Source organism: Plecotus auritus (genome assembly GCF_963455305.1).
Source record: "Plecotus auritus genome assembly, chromosome: 4".
In the NCBI taxonomy this organism is placed as follows: domain Eukaryota; kingdom Metazoa; phylum Chordata; class Mammalia; order Chiroptera; family Vespertilionidae; genus Plecotus; species Plecotus auritus.
The window spans coordinates 160,251,118-160,272,222 of record NC_137775.1 but is presented as its reverse complement, the minus strand read 5'-3'; the positions used below and the strand labels follow the sequence as shown (position 1 = coordinate 160,272,222).

Below are 21,105 nucleotides of genomic sequence, written 5' to 3'. Positions count from 1 at the left end.
AGCACTTCTGCATTGTTTATCTCGATATCTACAGGTCTTACTGTTCCCTCACTTCTCTCAGGCCTCTACTCAAATATTACCTTATCAGTTAGGTATTCTTTATCTAGTCTATGTAAATAGCAAAGTCACCATTCCTGCTTTATATTTTCTCATAGTACTGACCTAAATATTCTCTATATATCCTTATTATTCTTTTATCCTATAGTTAATCTCCCCCCAGGCCCTAGAATGTAATCTTTATAAGGGCAGGGAATTGGTCTTTGTTCAATACCACTTGCTCAGAGCAGTGATTCTTACATAGCAGGTGCACAATAAATATTGGTTGAATAAATGAATAAAAATGATTTTTCAATATATATTTCCCCACTCTGGGTTCTTAAAATTTCAGATAATTCTATCAAACAGAAATATATACTACTTAATAATTTAATGTTATAACCACAATCAGATATCTATTCATAGTTTTAAAAATATCAAACCCCAAACATAAAATCATGCTTACAGTTTCGAGATCTTCATATTTTTGCAAGCAACATTCACAATATCCTTTTTTTTTCTTCTCTTTCAATTGGAGTTGAGTTGGGATTTCATCACATTTATCGCCATCCATTTCGATTCTGGTAGAAATATATGATAAAAGGATTAACTGCTGAACATAAGGAATAATACAAATCTATAGTCCCCGCCTATCAAACAGAATCTGCCATAATCTGCATAGAGATTTGTACCAACAAATAGTTGTAACTATTTTTCTTTTTAAACAATTGAGAAGCAAACTAAGAATGTAATGATGATTCTGGCGCATATTTCAGATCACTTAAGAAAAACAACACATTTTAATTATTTGCAATTTTCAATCCCTCTTCCCCCCATCTACCTAAAGTTTCTAAATGTGACACACTTAAAAGAGATTCAGACTTCAAATCTAGCCAAGGGGCAATAAAAATATATAGGGGGGAACCATAAGAGTGGACACACACACACCATAAATGAATTATTTTCATGTTTAAGTGGATAAAAAGTTACTTAAAGGTTAAACCAACCTTAATTTAACCTGAGTTTGCTTTTGGATGTTGGATGGCTTATCTATATCAAATGGACTGGAAGGCTTCTGAATAGAGTAATTTATATAAGGCATATTGGTCAGTTGAAGATAAAATGGTCTATAAAGTCTAAAAGAATAAAAAGAAAAATACATGAACATTTTTAAAGTTAAAGAAAACACATTCAATGTTTTATATTTTAAAATCATGTAATTCTTCTAAAATCTGAAACAACAGAAATCAGTTACGACTTCCCTTCCAAATTCTAGACCCATTTTTTTAACACATTAAAAACAAACTTGGTTGTGGTAAAATACACATAACAAAATTTACTACCTTAACCATTTTTAAGTGTATAGTTCAGTTGTATTAAGTACATTCACAATGTTTTGTAAACATGAACACTATCTATCTCCAGACCCTTTGCATCTTGCAAAACTGACTCTATACCCATGAAACAGTAACTCCCCATTCTTTTTCCCACCAGCCCCTGACAACTACTATTCTACTTCCTGTCTATATGAATTAAATGACTCTAGGTATCTCATTAGATGGAATCATGCAGTTTTTTTTCTTATTTCACTTTACATAATGTCCTCACAGTTCTTCCATGTTGTAGCATGTGTCAGAGTTTCATTACTTTTTAAGGTTGAATAATATTTTATTGTCTGTATATACATTATCCATTCATCTTGGTTAATGTGAATAATGCTATGAACATATATGTATGTGCATGTATCTCTTCTAAGACCCTGCTTTCTATTATTTTGGATATAAACTCAGAAATGGAATTGCTGGATATGGTATTTCTAATTTTTTGAAGAACTTCCATATTAGTTTTTCCATAGCGGATGCAAAATTTTCCAATCCTGCCAACAATGCTCAACACTTACCTGTTTTGTTTGTTAATAATGGCTATCCTAAAGGATATGAGGTATACTGTAATGATTTGCATTTCTCTGATGAACAGCAATGTTGAACATCTTTTCATATGCCTATTGGTAACTTGTATATCTTTGGGGAAATGACAAGTCCTTTGTCCATTTTTAGTCAGGTCATTTGATTATATGTTGTTGATTTTTTTATTTTAATCCTCACCTGAGGATATTTTTCCATTGATTTTTAGAGGGAGAAGGAGAGAAAGAGAAACGTTGATGTGAGACACATTCAATGGTTGTTGCCTCCTGCACACATCCCAGGGAAATCGAGCCTGCAATGGAGGTATGTGCCTTTGAACGTAATTGAACCCGAGACCCTTCAGTCCTCAGGCCTACACTCAATCCATTGAGCCAAACCGCCTAGGGCTTGACTTCTTTATATTAATGCCTTATTAAACATATAGGATTTGCAAATATCTTCTCCCATTCCATGGGTTCCCTTTTTCACTCTGTTGTGGCCTTTGGTGCACAGAAATTTATAATTTTGATGTAGTCCAATTTTATTTTTTAAAATCTTTTATGGCTTGTGTTTTTGGTGTCATATCCAAGAAATCACTGGCAAATCCAAGGTCATAAAGCTTTCCCCCAGTGTTTTTTTCCAGAAGTCTACAATTTTAGGTTTTTAAGCCATTTTGAGTTTTGAAAACAAACAAACAAATGTCCTTTCCCCACTGAATGATCTTGACATCCTTGTCAACATGTGAAGATTTATTTCTAGGCTCTTTATTCTATCCCACTGGTCTATATATCTGCCTTTTTGTCAGCACCAAACTATTTTGATGACTCTAGTTTTGTACTGTTTTGAAATCTAACTTTGTTCTTTTCAAGACTGCTTTGGGTGTTCAGGATCCTGTGAAATTCCATATGAATTTTAGGATGGAGTTTTCCCTTTCTGTAAAAAACGTCATTGGGATTCTGATAGGGAATGCACTGGATCTGTAGATCACTTTGGGTACTACTGACATCTTAACAATAAGAAGTCTTCACATCCATGAACATAGAATATCATTTACTGATGTCTTCTCTAGGCCTAATTTTGATTTGCAGCCCCGCGCCCCCCCCAATAATACATTTCATAAAGAGAAGCATTCAACACACATTAATCACCTCAGTGAGTACCCAAGAGAATTAATTACACATCTAAATGAGTAATTAACCACACATGTCTGAGTAACTGGAAAGTCAAAGTAAAGAAATATGATTCCTCCATGCCAACCTTATACCTTAATTTTCATAAATATTATCCTATAATGTATCAGAGTGGGTTTAGAAAAACTACCACATAAAATGTTAAGACTCAGTGATGACCAGGTAAGCTCAGTTGGTTAGCGCATCGTCCTGATACACCAAGGTTGTGGGTCTGAACCACAGTCAGAGCACATATAAGAAATTAACCGAAGATGGAGGCATAGGTAAGCACCTAAACTGCTGCCTCGCACAACAATTTCAAAACTACAACTAAAAGACAGAATGGACACCATCCAGAACCACAGGGAAGCTGGCTGAGTGAAAATTCTACAACTAGAAGGAAAGAGAAAAGCTCACAGAGAATTGGAGGTATGGCAAAGGGTCTTTATGCGCGCAGAGAGGAAGGGCGGCTGAGAGCCTGGCTGACTTTCTCTGGCGGAAGGGGGAAGGAAGCCCCCGACCACACTGAACCCCAGTTCTGACTGCACTGAACCCCAGTTCCGGGCGAGCCCCTGGGGACCCACGCTCTTACGGGGGGAGTCTGGACTCTCGGGCGGAGACTCGGGAGCTGGGGAAGGCAGAAGTCTGAAGGCGCGCGTGTGCCAGTGCGCACAAAGGCTGCGGAGGTTGCCACAGGCTTTCCCTAGTGGAAGGGAGACGGAGGCTCCTGACTGCACTGAGCCCCAGTTCTGACTGCACTGAACCCTGGTTCCAGGCAAGCCCCTGGGGACCCACACTCTTGTGGGGGGAGTCTGGACTCTCGGGTGGAGACTCGGGAGCCAGGGAAGGCAGAGGTCTGAAGGCGCGCACGTGCGCGCAAGGGCAAGGCTGACGGGAAGCCAAGACTGAGACTCCACCCCATCCAAGCTGAGCACAGAGGCTATTGCAATTTGGCAAGTCTAATCCTATAAGGCTGTCTCCAGCACTGAACTTCTCCCAGCGTAGACACAGCTGATCCTTACAGCCAACTGGCCTGGAGGTCAATTCCTCCCAGTGATACCAACAACAATCAAGACTTAATTACAACAAGGCTGTACACACAGTCCACAAAGGGGTGCACCAAGAGTGTCCACCTCAGGTTAACTGGGGAGGCAGACCCACTGGGCCATATTGGAAACCTAGCACACAAATCTACCTTACCAACTCAGGGAAGCAGTGAAAATGCGGCGTCAAAGAATCAGATCACAAACGAAAGAAATGGAGGAAAACAAACGACTGGATATAGAATTCAAAACCACGGTTATAAGGCTTTTTAAGAATATCCTAGAAAAGGCCGATAAATATAACGAGACCCTCGAAGATATGAAAAAGGACCAACTAGAAATTAAACATACACTGACTGAAATAAAAAATATTATACAGAGACCCAAAAACAGACAAGAGGAACACAAAAATCAAGTCAAAGAATTGAAATACAAAGAAGCAAAAAACACTCAACCAAAAAAGCAAAAAGCAAAAAAAAAAATCCAAAAAGTTGAAGATAGTGTAAGAAGACTCTGGGACAACTTCAAGCATACCAACATCAGAATTATGGGGGTGCCAGAAGAAGAGAGAGAGCAAGATACTGAAAACCTATTTGAAGAAATAATGACTGAAAACTTCCCCCACCTGGTGAAAGAAATAGACTTACAAGTCCAGGAAGCGCACAGAACCCCACACAAAAGGAATCCAAAGAGGACCACACCAAGACACATCATAATTAAAATGCCAAGAGCAAAAGACAAGAGAGAATATTAAAAGCAGCAAGAGAAAAACAGTTAATTACCTACAAGGGAGCACCCATACGACTGTCAGCTGATTTCTCAACAGAAACTATGCAGGCCAGACGGGAGTGGCAAGAAATTTTCAATGTGATGAATAGCAAGAACCTACAACCAAGATTACTCTACCCAGCAAAGCTATCATTCAGAATTGAAGGTCAGATAAAGAGCTTCACAGATAAGAAAAAGCTGAAGGAGTTCATCACCACCAAACCAGTATTATATGAAATGCTGAAAGGTATTCTTAAAGAAGAGGAAGAAGAAAAAAGTAAAGATAAAAATTATGAACAACAAATACATATGTATCAACAAGTGAACCTAAAAACCAAGTGAATTAAAAACCTGAGGAACAGAATAATCTGGTGAATATAATAGAATCAGGGGCATAGAAAGGGAGTGGACTGATAATTCTCAGGGGGAAAGGGGTATGGGGGATTCATGAAGAGACTGGACAAAAATCATACACCTATGGATGAGGACAGTGGGGGGGAGGTAAGGGCAGAAGGTGGGGTGGGAACTGGGTGGAGGGAAGCTATGGGGGGAAAAAGGAGAAACAATTGTAATAATCTGAATAAAGATTTATTAAAAAAAAAAGAAATTAACCAATGAACGCTTAAGTGGAACAAATAGATGTTTCTCTCACACGCTCTCTCTCTAAAATAAGTTACTCATATTTGTATTTCCAAATAGCAACTAGTAATTTATTTTTCACAAATGTAGAAGCAATTATTAAGTAGTTGTTACAAATCATATGGTACTGTATTTACCCAGATAATGGTTATGAAATATTAAAGAAACGAGTTGGTCTCATGATTGTTATAAATTAGGTATTTCAAGGAATTATTATCTATAACATACTGAAACTAAATTCAGCCCTGAAGCACAAATTAATTAATGCTACTTTCTCTTATTTCTGCCACATGTACATTAGTGTATAATATAAATCTAACATAACAGTATTGATAGAGATACATTGATTAGATTTTCTGTTTTGTTATTATATTTAAATGATAGAGATTGAACTTAGATACTTACTGGCTCATATCTTCCACCTTTAGAAAAGGCTTTTTGAGTCTACCTGCTTGAAAACATATTAAAACATGGTATTAGATATTACAAATCCAGGATTTAAAACAAACAAAAAATTACTCTGGCTAAAAAGCAAAACAAAAAACACAACACACACAAAAAAATCACCAACTGTGTACCCATTATCCATTTCATTTCAATTAGTTTTTAAGTCTCAGGTGAATTATTTTACAATGTCAATCCATTTCAAAATAACAGAAGCTCTGTCTATATTCTCAGATCCTGAAACTAAATGGACGCCCCCCACCCCCAATAGACCTATAAGTAGAATTCAGGAGGCTCAAGAAGCTTCAACAGGTAAAAAACAAATTCAACTTTTATTTTTACTAACTTCTAACTGAAATTTGACATTTCCTCAAATTATGTATATAAGTATTACCGGTGCCGGTAATTTTGATACAAATTAAAACAGATATTATCCTATCCTATTAATTACTACAGATATCACAAAGCATCATTTATGTTCATCACTTTAAAATTACAGTAATCAGAATCAGTTCTAGAGCTTGACTTTAATGTGTAATTAAAGCATGTATATTATTATTATTTCATTAAAAATGCTGTTAACGCAATTCTAATATTATTTCCTTAGTAAACTAATAATTAAAAACAATTTTTTTAAACAGATTGCTACAGGAGTACAGGTTCTTAAAAAGGCTAGGAACTACATTTGAAGTTATTTACATGACTTTTAAGAAAATTATGTTTTGTTTTCTAAAGCAAACCAAACACATTTAAGTATATCAAAATACTTACTTCTTGTTTTCTGTGTGCCAACACCTACTCTTTTCCCCTAAAATAAAATTTGATAGTGAAAATACTGGGTTTGAAAGTACAGTGAAAATCGCAATTAACCTTAAATTATTTTTTAAATCCATATAGGCAAAGAATAATATATTAAAAAAAAATTCATTATAGTCTATCAATTCCAGTCAAGCTGGAATACATCCAATGTGTCAACCAATCCCATTGATTATAACTGAAAACTGAACAAAATACAATAAGCAACCACCTGCAGATTGAAAAGTAAACAGAAGCAAGAATATTGTTGAAGGAAGTAAAAACTTAAAGAGAAGCTACCTTTAAGGGGTAAGTTTTCCATCCCCCCATCTTTCTCTTGCAATTTTGCCTTAAGGATGAACCAACCTATAGTCATGGAGTTGATGGGAATAGTGAAGCCAGTTATCTCTCCTACGCAAACGCCATCTTTCTAGCTAGAAAGAACCTGGAAAGAGGCTCCTGCAATCCAAAGATTACAAAGAGAATCACTGTATTATGTCTTCTTTGATTTCTCCCACCTTTTTGCCCTTGGGGCTCGGGGGGGCAATTATGAAACTGCAATTATTGAAGTACCACAAGCAAATGAAATTGAGAACCCTTGACTTTCTGACCAGAGAAACTATGAAAAGGGTCACTGCATACTGGAGAGTGACGGGGAAACCACAGACAATAGCAAGCTGGAGAAGAGGATCCTTAATTCCCTCTATAAATCCACATAAAAACCACGCTTAACTCTAAGCTGCATATTCTAAGGACAGATACAAAGCAAGAGCTTTGAAAATTGGAACTATAAGATTCAAACCACACTGCCCAAGTCTTGGGCTAATCTATAAGTGATGCATACACAGAACAAACAGAGAGCTCCATATAAGTCTTTGAAAACGGAAACTGAGATTAGACCTGCCATCTAATTTGAGACAGAACTGATAGTCTGAACAAAACTGGATGACTGCCTGCTAAAACAATGGCAGCAGCAACAACAAAAATCCACCTTCTCTAAAGTATTACCATAGATCTGGAGCCTATACAACATTTACAATGTCTAATATGCATTCAAAAACTGTTTGATAACAGTTTATTCTTGTATTACTTATTATTGTATTATTTTCCATACAAACAATCATAAACCTACTTTTGAACACCCTGTATAATAATAAAAAGAACCATTCACCAGGAAGACATAAAAATATCAGATGTGTACACACTTAACAATGCTCAGGACAAAGAATAAGTCATAAGATAAAATTCAGAATATTTTAAATTAAACAAAGATGAAAATAGGACATGTCAGCAACAGGAACTCTCATTCATTACTGGTGGGAATGCAAAATGGTATAGCCATTTTGGAAGACAGTTTGGCAGTTTCTTATAATACTAAACACACTTTTACCATATGATCCAGCAACATGCACCTTAGTATTTATTCAAATGAGCTGAAAATACAAAAACCTTCACATGGATGTTATATCCATAATTTATCTCCATAACTGGCAAACCTGGAAGCAACCAAGATGTCTTTTGGAAGGTGAATGGGTAAACCATGGCACATCCAGACAGTGGAATTTTCAATGATAAAAACAAATGAGCTACCAAGTCATGAAGACATGAACTTTTAAATGCCTAATACTAAGAGAAGAAGTCAATCTAAAAGGCTATATATATATACTGTGTGATTCCAGCTCTATACTATGTGATTCCAACTGTATGACATTCTATAAAAGGTGAAATTATGAAAACAGTACAAAGATCAGTAGTTGCCAGAATATCAGTAAGTGGGGAAGGGAAGGTGAATAGATGGAGCATGGAGGATTTTTAGGGCATTGAAATTATATTGTAGGGTACTGTGTGGAAGACATGTCACTATATATTTGTCTAAACCAAAAGGTAAAAAAGTGAACCCTAACATAAACTATGGACTCTGAGTGATAATTTAATATAGGTTCATCAGTTAGTACTACTCTGATGTATAGTAGAGGATGTTGTGTGTGTACTGGAAACAAGGGGTGTATGGGAATATCTGTACCTTCTACTCAGTTTTGCTGTGAACCTAAAGAAGCTCTAAAAAACAAAGTCTAGCTCTGGTTGATGTGGCTCAAGTTAGTTGAAGTGTCATCTTGTACACCAGTTTTGATTCCCAGTTGGGGCATATACCTAGGTTTTGGGTTTGGTCTCAGTTGGGACATATATGAGAGGCAGTTTCTCTCTTACATCGATGCTTTGCTCCCTCTCTCTCTCAAGTCAAGAAACATATCCTCAGGTGAGGATAAAATAAATAAATAAATAAATAAATAAAGTCTATATATTTTTAAAAATCTAACATAAAATGTTTGGGATGAAGCTAAAGCAGAGCTTAAAGGAAATTTACAGTAAAGGTGGTTCTTTAAAAAGAGGAATAAGATAAAACTAGTCAGGTTGACCAAGAAAAGAAAAAAAGACACATGATAATGGTATTAGGAATGAAAGAGGAGATGTCATTATAGACCCCATAGCCAGGGGTCCTCAAACTTTTTAACAGGGGGCCAGTTCACTGTCCCTCAGACAGTTGGAGGGCCAGACTATAGTTATTCCTATGCGCACTGCAGGCCCGGGACGAGTCGGCTGCTAAGCAGGACAGGCAGCGGCACCTGGCGGGCCGGATAAATGTCCTCGGCGGGCCGCATGTGGCCCGCGGGCCGTAGTTTGAGGACCCCTGAAAGCTTAATAAAGGAATATTACGAATACTTTTGTCATTAATTTGACAATTTTAACAATATGTACAAGTCCTTTGAAAAACACAAACTACCAAAGTGCACTCAAGAATAATCCCAAGGTTCCTCTGTCTAATAGAGAAATTGAATTCATATTTGGAAAATTTTCAACACAGAATTTAACACCCCGATAATCTTACTGATAAATTCTAGCAAACATTTAAAAAGTAAAACAGGTTCTACAAAAACTTGTCTAGAAAATAGAATTGGAAATACATTCTAGCACTTTATGAGGACAGCATTATCTTGACATTGAAATCAAAGACATTATAAGAAAAAGATAACCAATATTTCTCAGGCACATACATGCAAAAAATCCTCAAAAAAAACCCAAAACCCCCAAACATGTTTCTGGGTAACTGAGGGGTGGCGGACCTCAAAGCACTTTAAATAAATTAGTGGAGCAAATACGTTTATCCACCTTTAAAAATTAACCAAAGTATTTATGAGAATATAATTAATGTGTTAAAATTTACATGTATTATGTAGTATGTGCAAGATTTATAGCTGTCCATTCAACACCCATAAATGCACCTTTATTAAAACGTTTTCTTTTTAGTACTTGGCAAACCAAAATTATTCCAGAAACATTTTTTTTCTCATTAAAACAAAACAAAACAAAAAAATACCTGCCAGAAGTGGAATCAAGTTGACCAATTAATCACACATCCTGGATTATAGAGATATTTGGTATTTTTATCATTTTTGTTTGGAGAGAAAAGATATTTTTCACACCTATGTAAAACAGTGGTGCGGGGGGTATAAGGGAAGCAACCGATTGACCATCTTTCCCTTCCTCCTTCTTTAAATCAATAAAAACGCATCCTTAGATGAGGATTAAAAAACAAAAACCAGCTTTTAATTTTTTTTCCTAGTGCCTGGCACACAATAGACACTGAATATTTGTTGAATACTAAATAAACAATGGAGGGTACATGTGTAATCAACACCTAGCATTTAAGAAGACAAGACATGATCTGAACCCTCATAGAGTTTATATTAGATTTAAGGCACTGAAACCTGTTAATAAGTATCTTTCAAATCTTCTCCTTTTCTCCTATGACTGCTTTAAGCAGGCCTTCAACCTTTCGCCTGATTACAGACATGTCATCCCCGAATATTCAATATGTGTGGGTATTCAGAATCCATAAATGTCCTTTTGAGTTTAAATTTCCATCCAATTCTATGTGCAATCCAAATAATCTGCAAAGTGCAGTAGCATATTTCAATAAAGGAATATCCACCCATCATTTTACAAAAATCTGGGAACAGTCATTTGGAAATTTTTTTTTCACTTGTAAATGAGACAACCAAACAAATAAAATAGTAGCAATTTTATATAAATACTAAGTAAATTACTTGTTCCTTTTTGAAAACTGTTTATATTTTATGTAAATGAGAATGTATTAAAAATGTGAAGTCACAAAGACTTTATGAATCATTGTATATAGCATGCATATATGGGGTATTCATGATGTAAAATATTTAATGAAAACTGTGTTCAAAGAGTTCAAAGGCCAGTGTCCAATTGCTAGTCTTGCCAGCAAATATTCTTTGCTGGCAACCGGATCTTTCCAAAATGCCTATCCAATCAGTTCCTCTGTTAATAATCTTGCAATAAATTTCCAAACCCTCCAAGAAAAAAATCTAACTCCTTTATATAGTGTAGAAACTCCTTTATACTTTTATGTGAACCCGCTAATTTTTCCAGCTTCATTTCTTGTCATTCTCTTGCTCTAAGGATCAATATGTATTATAATAAAGAAAACTTGCAAAAACATGCCATCCTACTTAGGACTTCATGTCTTTGTATACACTCTTCTATAAAATTTATTTTCCTTTTAGATCATAGTCATTTAAGGATTGAATGAAGAAGCAGACGACAAAAGAATGTTCTAACAGATAGACCATATAATAGAACTATGACTACAGTATGCAAGTTTACCTTAGGATATTCTGGCAATAATATATTCTACTTGGCAAAAAAATCCAGATATATAAACAAAAACCAAACTTTATCACTTTCTTTAATTAACCTAAAAATGAATGAAAATAACATACCAAATCTCTTATAGAAGTGCTTGATTTCTTGAGTAAACACAATTCCTTTTTCTTTTGTTCAATGTAGTATCTTATGTCTTTAATAAAAGAAAGAAGGGTTTAAAATTAGCATTTTACCTTTGAAGTTCACAGGTATTTCTTGCAATCAGAATTTTCACTATGTAAAGTTTGGAACCAAGGGAAAGAAATATATGAGAAATAAAAGAAGGATAAAATCCTTACCATCAATATGAAGAATTTTTACTCCCCACGATAAGGCATTTGATAATATACTATTTGAAGGAATAAAATCCTGTAAAAAAAGTTTGATAGTTTTTCTAAGAAATTACTATTTTAAATGAGCTGAATTTAAAAATTATTTGAAACAATGTCACTGAACAGACTTACAGTAGTTACAACAGCAATGATAACACCAGTTTTTTCTTCTGAAATTTCTAAAATCAATCCTGCTTAATATATTCCCATAGTCTTGACAATTAATACACAATATAGCTTTACAATTATTAGTTTCAAGAAATTATTCCATTTAAAAATACCAAAAAATGCTACGAGCTTCAGAAATCTTTAGTAATACTTTAAAAGATCACCAGATGGAGATGTTTCTTCATGAAAAGTAGATTCTGTTCTTTGTAAAAAGAGATACAAGCTGATATTTAGGTTTTTCCTATGAAAACAAGGAAATATTTCAAGAACATCTATCTATATTTTCTACTTGAGTTTCTAATAACAGAATATACACTGTGAGTTTTTAAAGTTACTACTTATACTTACGTGATCCTTGATAGCTTTTTCAGCTAATAATTTTCCTCTGCTCAAACACACCTATAAAAAAGACCAAGAACAATCAAACATAAAAAGTTCTAACATAGTGCCTCATTGAAAAAGGTAAAAAGCTAAACTGAATTGAATGTTTTCGAGACCCAAGGTCAGTTCTATAGTAAATTCTATTTAACATGAAAAATAAAATAGCTAGATTCCTCTGAAACCATCTAAAATTCAGTAAGTTTACATTTTAGTTTTCCATTAAACTAAAGATGTAACTGTATATATTGTTTTTATATGGTATTTCACTTTTTAAATAAAGCACCAGAAAAGCAGTTGAAATGCTATGAGTAACAATTAATGTGGAACTAGTCACTGGTGTATAAACTCATTCCTCCAAAAAGCATTAACTAAAAAGATATATTAGCCTTCCTTATTCTCCTCTGTCTTTGACTTTTTTTTGTCAAGTGATATCTCTTATGTAACTCATTTCCTTCTATTCCCTGCCCCGATTTTTCTTTCTTCACAAATGGCTACAGTAGATAAGGTGAGATTTTAAAATTATAATTACATTTCAATCTAAAAATAAGATAAACATTTTAGTTTTTAATCTCTTCCCTTTTCCACATCAAGTTAAATCAGTTTAATTTATTCTTCACTGTATCTTCCAACTTATTGACAAAGGAGTATGACGTCAACAAATCTAGAATAGGGGTTGGCAAACTTCTACACATTTTAGGCTCTCCTGGCTTCGTAGTCTCTATCCCAGCTATCCAGTTCTGCCTTTATTCATTTACGTATTAACTGGTTGCAGGAAAGCAGTAAACAATCAGTCAATAAGTAAACACATGGGTATTATGGCTATGTTCCAATAAAACTTTATTTGTGAACAACAAAATTTAAATTTCATTTCATTTCCACTTGTCACAAAATATTCTGATTTTCTCCCTATTTGAAAATGTAAAAACCATTCTTGGCTTGAAAGCTATAAAAAACAGGTGATGGGCTGGATTTGGCCTGTGGCCATAGTTTGCTAAGCCCTGCTCTAAAACAAACAAAAATACTTCCATTTCTTCTTTAAACAATGACCCACTGTTAGTTCTAAGTTATAAATTACTCTAAAAAATAGTCATACTGCCATACCTAAATGCAAGGGTCCATCTTAGGAAGCAGAGTATAACTATACAAGCACTACTAGGAAAAAAAAAATCACCTTTCTGTCAGACAGCAGCCCTATTAATGACTGGAAAGCTACACATAATGTAGACATTGTTCCACCTAAGCAAACTCTGATGCCAGTCTGCTCTTAAAAACCATGAGATCCTCAGGCTGTAGCCTTTCTGAGCGTCTCAAAGCACATTTAAGAGACTTACTGAATCTGGAGACTTAAATGAACTTCCATCATGGCTGGGATGAGGTGAAGTGGTTTCTGCAGTATATGCAGATTCTGGACTTGGTACAGGAGAGATTTGTCCAAACGTTTGTGCAAATTTAGCTTCCTTTTTATTTGAAATAAGATAACTGATATCTTTGCTGAGAAATTCTTCAACTCGCTAAAGGAAAACAAAGTATTTTTAAGTGAGTCATATAAATCAGACTGTTTTATATGCTAAGCCAGCTTTACACCCTTACCCTTAAGAGTGTAAAATGGTTTGTTTAAAGAGAATTTCCCTACTAAAATGTTTGAAAACCATTACTTAAATGTCTGAATTTAAAAACACATGTACCAAGGTCAGTATTATTGACAATCATTCCCATCCAAAGGCAGGAAAATTGAACTAAGTGAAAACAAATACTAAAGACTTCTAAAATATTTTAAACAGCTATACCTAAATTCTACAGGATCTCACAATATAAATAGAGAATTAAAAAAATGAAGCAAAGTATGTAATAGATGAGTTAATTTCAAATAAGCATTAAGCAGAATGTACGGCTAAGGCCAGTGGGTCCCTTGGTTAAATGCAAATCACTACTTACTTTTTTTCCCTGAGCAATTTTCATTAACCAGTATATAAAGTAAGTATTCACATTTATTAATTCCAGGGGTTATAAACTCAAATGCCTACAAGGGCCAGCAGAAATATAAAGGAATATTTTCATTTTCATTAATATGTGGCCCTCACAACTGTCAGTTTCCAATTTTTCAAGAGAAGCCCAATCTCCTACATGCTTCTAAAAATTGTGATAAAAATATATGACATAAAAATTTAACCATTTTCAGGTATATGATACAGTAGCATTAAGTACATTCACGTTATACAATCACCACTACCCACTTGCAGAACTTTTTCATCATTCCACCTGATACTGTATACATTAAAACAAACTTTTCATTCTCCTTAGCCCTTTTTAATCGCTATTCTACTTTGTTTCTATGGATTTGACTATTCTATATACCTCATATAAGTGGAATCCTGTATTTGTCCTTTTGTCTGGCTTATTTCGCTTAGCACAATGTTTCCAAGGTTCATCCATATTGTAGCATGGGTAGGAATTTCATTCCTTTTCAAGGTTGAATGATATTCCATTGTGTGTGAATACCACATATTGTTTATCTATTCATCTGTTGACATTTGGGTTGTTTCCACCTTTTGGCTATTGTGAATAATGCCGCTATGAACAGGGTCTTCAAGACCCGGCTTTCCATTCTTTTAGATATATACACAGAAGTAGAATTGCTTGATCATATAGCAATTTTATTTTTAACTGAGGAACCCTCATGCTATTTAGCATAGCAGTTGCATTAATTTACAATCCCACCAACAGTGCACAGGAATCCAGTTTCTCCACATCCTTATTAACACTTATTTTTTTATAGTGACCATCCTAATAGATGTGAGATAGTATCACATGTAGTTTTGATTTGTATTTCCCTAATGATTAGTGATGTTGAGCATCTTTTCATGTGTTTATTCACCATTTGAAGATCTTTGCAGAAAAGTCAAATATCCAAATTCTTTGCTCATTTTAAAATCAGGTTGTTGATTTGTAATTCTTTATACATTCTGGATACTAATCTCTTATTAGATACTAGAGGCCCGCTGCAGGACGATTCCTGCAAGAATAGGGCTTCCTGCGGCCTGAGCGAAGCAGAGAAGGGAGCAAAGCCCACCAAGGCGGGCTTCCCTCCCACTGCCACCACCACTGCTGTCCCGCCTTCCCTCCCTCTTCCTTGTACACTGTCTTCAGTCTTCGCTCTGCGCCTGCATATGCAAATTAACCATCTTTGTTGGGTTAATTTGCATACTCGCTTTGATTGGCTGGTGGGCATAGCAGAGATGGTTAATTTGCATATTTCTCTTTTATTAGTGTAGATGTGATTTGCAATTTTTTTTTCTCTCATTCAGTAGGTTGTCTTTTCACCTTCTTGATAGTGCTCTTTGATGAACAAAATCTTTTCATTTTTATCAAGTCCAATGTATCTATTTTTTTTTTTAGTTTGCCTGTGCTTTTGGTGTCATATCCAAGGAACCAACACCAAATCCAACACCATAAAGATTTTCCCTTATACATTCTTCTAAGAGTTTTAGGTCTTATGTTTAGATCTTGATCTATTTTTAATTAATTTTAGCATATGATGCACAGTAATGGTATAACTTCATTCTTTTGCATGTGTATATCCAGTTTTCCTAGCATAAGTTGTTGAAAAGATTGCCCTTTTCCTACTGAATGGTCTTGGCAACCTATATATGATGGTTGAATTTCTGGTCTCTCTATTACTATGGTCTATATGCCTGTCCTTATGCTAATACTATACTTTCTCATGGTTTTCCATTTCGTATAGCTTGAGTTACAACTCTTTAGTAGTGAATAAAATTATCATTTATAATTTGGCCCCCAAAGAACACTGTTTGTTGCCACTTTACTTATCTAAATCCCAAATTCAAGTAATAGTGTAATATTAGCTGTTACTCGAACAAACCACAGACATTTGCTTGAATATACTCTTTCCTCTACTTAAGTTTGTTCAGTCTGGTATATTACCAGGCTTTCAAAACTCAGCTCAAACTTTGTCTCTCATATAATTTCTAAAGGCAGAACCGATTATTTCCATCTCTATATTCTAATGGCAATTTCTACATAGTTTCTGTTAAAGTATTCATAATGCTAAGCTATAAATTATTTAGGTGACTGATGTTCCCATAGAATAAAAATTCCTATAGAACTAGACTACCTCTTACTTATTTTTGCATCCCCAGCATCTAAAATAGTGCTGGCATATGGGAGACACTGGTGAAATAATTTCTGAATGAATTTCCACATCCAAATCATAATCATTTTTTCAAAGCAGAGTTCAAATTGTGTCTATAATATGGCTTGCAAGATTCTTCAGTTGGCTGCAATCTTTCCCTCTTCTTGACCTTCTATGTTGTATTAAAATAATTGCACACCCATACCATCTCTACCTAGCTGAGGGAAGATGGACATAAGATTCATTTTAGACTAACAAAACACTTAATACTATGCCCTGTACTGCTGACTTAGTTTTATCATGGTTTTCAATTTATTAGCAACTGCTATTTTCTTATGACTCAATGTCACAATAAACATCAAACAACTGTCTTCAAGTTCATGATATGGCCAGGTATCTGCCCTTGTGTCTTTCTTCTTCTTCAACTGCCTTATTTCAGTCCAAACTGTTTAGACATGGACTTAAACGTGGCTGGTTCCATATCCTTTTAGATGGTTTTGTAACAGTTACTTCCTTTGCCACGATTAAAGATATTTCCCCATTATGTCAGACTTCATTGTTGTGTTCTTTATGGCTGAATTGGTCAGAAGTGCACTCTCCAGATAAATGGGGTATTTAGAGGTTTTCATTAAAACTAGAGAAAACAAATGCATAAAGTGGACAATTAAAGGACAAAGACGGTACTAATCTGAAGCAAGATTAATTACAAAAGAAAAAGGCCTAAGTAATCCTAAAACATTAAATAAGCAAAAAAAAATTAAGTAATCTCTAATTCAACTAACTGGTACTTAAAGTTGAATCCTAAAACTCTGAAATTAGTGTCTAGAGGTCAAAGTTCCTTAATAATTCACTAGAGATCTTAACAGTCTTTTTTCAGGGGTAGAAGTGGTAATGTGCTAGGGACAGAAATAAGGACATCACTAAATTATTGGAAAGACAGTGTATGGAGAGATCAGAATTTGATAAAAACATTTTTTTTTCCTGAAAAGAAATTAAGAAATCAAGTCAATAAGTCTTATTATCAAATGCATAAATTCAAAAATTCTTTCAAGTGCCTCAGGAACTGATGGGGAGAGGTGAGAGAGAAAAAGGGGGACAGGGCCAGCAGTCCCAGCACTAGCTTCTATACTACTGTTTTAGCTAGAGCAGTTCCCTTTTTACTGGCTTTACACTTTGGACATCTGAATGATTTCATCTGAAGTGTCTACTGCTAAAAACACAAATCTAAAGTCACAGATTTAGATCAGAAGGGCTAATGGTTATTCATCACATATGAGAGCTGCAAAACTGTATAAGATAGTTTTTTTGTAACCATTAATTGCTAGATGAACAGAATGGTGCCACAGCATATTAGTCTGTGAATCAGACTAGTCATTTACCTTCTCCTGATCCTTAAATATTTAACTTCTAAAATAAAGGGGTCTTTATTCAATGTCTAAGGTCCTTAAAAACTTGAGACACTCTTGACAGGTGGTCCAGTCAACTTGGTAGCAGGCCTATTTAAAACATGACTTTTAGGAATATAATCATATGGTTATTATGATATAGGGGTACTATGACAAAATGTGTTCAATGTTTTAAGAAAATGAATAGCAAAAAAGTAAAATAGCTTTTCAAAGATAGGTAAATAAAAAATCACAACAATAAATAATTCCAGTCAACTTGTTACTTGTGCTTCTGCAAATATCTACTCCTGGAAAGACAAGATCTGTTCAAGATGTTAACCTTAAAAAAGTGCAGCAGAGACCGTTTAAACAAAAAGAATTAGGAAATAAATTAATAAAATTTTAGCCTTACTTGCTAAAATTTACCTAATATTAATTAACCTTAAGCCCAAGAAAATCTTAGAATTTTACCCAAATTTTCTAATTTCCTAATAATTTACTCAATGTATAGAGTAGAAAAGAAGCATGTTTTAATTCTTAATCCAAAATTCTGTTCCCTTAATGACATTCATTGTGTTGAGACTCTTATCACTCAAGAGCAATTTTACTTCTCAGGTTTCCCTGGCTCTGTAAATAACATTCTTTGTGTTATGCTAATCCAGACAAATTTATGTAGCTCTCCAATAATCATAAGCAAGGAGTTCCTGCTATCTGGAAGACATCCCAGCATTACAAAGAAAATTAGCGGTTCCACCAGGACAAGGGAGTCTCACCTCACTTCTCACACTTTGTGAACTTTACAGTAATAATTTAAACTAATAATCACAGAAACCTGAAAGTTTTACCAGGCTACAAAGGTTAAAAGAGATTAATTTTCCATTAATGATATAAAAAGTTTGTACTAGGTACTTACGATGTTTTCCAAAATGACATTTAAATGATTATATATTAAAAAGTACTAGTTACAAATTTTTCCTTTTTTTCAGTGTATGATTTTGACTTACCCCTCCTAGATCCTTAATGTCCTTTTGCAGTTTTTCAGAAATGGTGACAGAAGGTAAGTCGATGTAAAATATCTTTCCCCAAAGTGGCTTATATTTGGATTTTTCTGGTTTGTTAACAGTTTTCAGAGATTTCAAAGATGGTCTGTTTTTTTCATTTTTGAGTTGGATTTCACCTATTGTTTAAACATTTAGAATTAGATGTTTTCTGCAGAAAAAAACTTACATTGTTTTAAAAATAGTTTTTTTATACACTAATCATATCACAGAAGGGGAAAATCTTTTATCCCACCAATTTAAGCCATATTTCTTTTTTTTTAAATATATTTTATTGATTTTTTTACAGAGCGGAAGGGAGAGGCATAGAGTTAGAAACATCGATCAGCCGCCTCCTGCACACCTCCTACTGGGGATGTGTCCACAACCAAGGTACATGCCCCTGACCGGAATCGCACCTGGGACCCTTCAGTCTGCAGGCCGACGCTCTATCCACTGAGCCAAACCGGTTAGGGCAAGTCGTATTTCTTTGTGGTCCCACTTAAGATGATGGGAAAATACCCAATATAGTTTAACAGATATTGTATTGTAAAGCAATTATTGTTTACAGCCAAGAGTTGAGTCTGAAGGAAATATTCATGCGTTTATGTTTTATGTATGAAGGTAGGGAACTAGTACGTAAAACGTTATGGAAAGATTTTCCTCCTAAAATGCAAACTTCATGGGGTATTTGCTCAACAAATATTTCTGTTGAACACTCAAAACTGGTACTTAAAATGGTAAACATTTGGCCCCGCCAGGGCGGCTCCGAGGCTCCGCGTGGACCCGCGCGCCAAGGGGTCGCCAGTGGGATTCCCGGGAGGCACGGCCAGGGCTGTGGGCCTGATCCCCGGTGGGGGCCCTGCATGAGGCAGGGATCCGTGTTTCCATCTGTCACCCCCTCTCCTTTCCGCTGTCTCCTCTCCTCTCTGTCTAAAGTCAATAAAAACATACATTTTTTTTTTTAAAAAAATGGTAAACATGTAGCAATGCAAGAACCCTGTTTCCGAGAATGACCTAGTCCTCGGAGAGTCCTCACTGCTCCAGGTGTAGTTTCATGGAGAGTCTGCCTGTCTGTGAACCACACGGTCCATCTGAGGCACCAAGTCACCATTTCACCACTTCCAAGCTGCTTTACAAATTAACTCTCAGAACACAATCTGTTCCTAAGTGGGAGGTCACTAGAGAGTATCGTGGCATATCGTATATTATACAGAGTAAGAGACACTGCAAACGGAAGTTTTTGTTTATCTACACGAAAACAGCCATGGTGCGTTTGAAATACAAATACTTTCAGCTTCAGGAGGGAAGAACAAAAAGAATGAGACCAAGATTCCACCCACAACCACCCACTTTAATCATGAAGCCAACAGCCAGGAACATCTGCTTTTAAGCTGAGGATCGAGCCGCGAGATCCCGGGTGCGCCCATTGCTCTCAGGTTTTACAACAAGGGCACCCCCTGGAATTTGGGGGCCGCAGGTAGGGGCGTGGAGAGCGCGAGGACTGCGCAAAGATCCGTTCCCTTTTTTTTTTTTTTTTTTTGAGGCAAAACCCTGAACCGAGGGAACCTTCCTTTTAGGCCACAGAGAAGGACGCACAAGCCAGAAAAGCAGCAGAGACCCAAAGGGAGAACTCCAAAGAATCAATGGTGGACCCGGGAGGGAGGAAACTATTAAAGGGACTGCAGGCGGAGGAGGGGCTTCCTACCCTGGAAATTTCCTTTGCTGTGGATCCTCATGGCTCTGGAGTTCATGGCAGCCGCCGGGCACCTACATGCTGGATCCGGAGAGGGCGTCGGGCCGGGAGGCCGAGAAAGCACGGCTCCCCGAGGCCCGGAGACCCGCCAGCCGCCTCCCTTCCGCAGACCCGCACACCCGCGCTGTGGAGACACTAGGCCCGCTAGTCGGACTTCCGGGCCCAGGCCAGGTTCAAGGCTCAGAAGAAGACGGGGAAAGGCACACACCAGGGACTGCGGCGGTTGAAGATTTGAAAACGCGTCACAAGGCCGCGGCGCCCAGACGCGCGCCCCGCCTCCTCACGCCGCACGTCCCGACCCTCAAGCCCCGCCTCCTCACGCCGCACGTTCCGCCCCAAGCCCCGCCTCCTCGCGCCGCAAGCCACG

At 36.1% G+C, this 21,105-nt stretch overlaps 1 protein-coding gene across 1 annotated transcript in view; it reads right to left on the bottom strand.

Annotated features, from left to right (window-relative positions):
* The window catches only part of DBF4 (DBF4-CDC7 kinase regulatory subunit), a 28,549-nt gene extending 7,474 nt beyond the window's left edge, over positions 1 to 21,075 (bottom strand). The window contains exons 1-10 of the mRNA XM_080665573.1: positions 20,691 to 21,075; positions 18,950 to 19,122; positions 13,742 to 13,921; positions 12,378 to 12,428; positions 11,829 to 11,898; positions 11,607 to 11,683; positions 6,775 to 6,811; positions 5,965 to 6,010; positions 1,044 to 1,172; positions 503 to 617 (exon numbers count right to left, since the gene is read on the bottom strand). Of these exons, the coding sequence (XP_080521699.1) occupies positions 503 to 617; positions 1,044 to 1,172; positions 5,965 to 6,010; positions 6,775 to 6,811; positions 11,607 to 11,683; positions 11,829 to 11,898; positions 12,378 to 12,428; positions 13,742 to 13,921; positions 18,950 to 19,122; positions 20,691 to 20,736 (924 nt within the window). The 5' untranslated portion in view covers positions 20,737 to 21,075. The remainder of the gene's footprint in view (positions 1 to 502; positions 618 to 1,043; positions 1,173 to 5,964; positions 6,011 to 6,774; positions 6,812 to 11,606; positions 11,684 to 11,828; positions 11,899 to 12,377; positions 12,429 to 13,741; positions 13,922 to 18,949; positions 19,123 to 20,690) is intronic.
* Between the last annotated feature and the right edge of the window lie 30 nt (positions 21,076 to 21,105).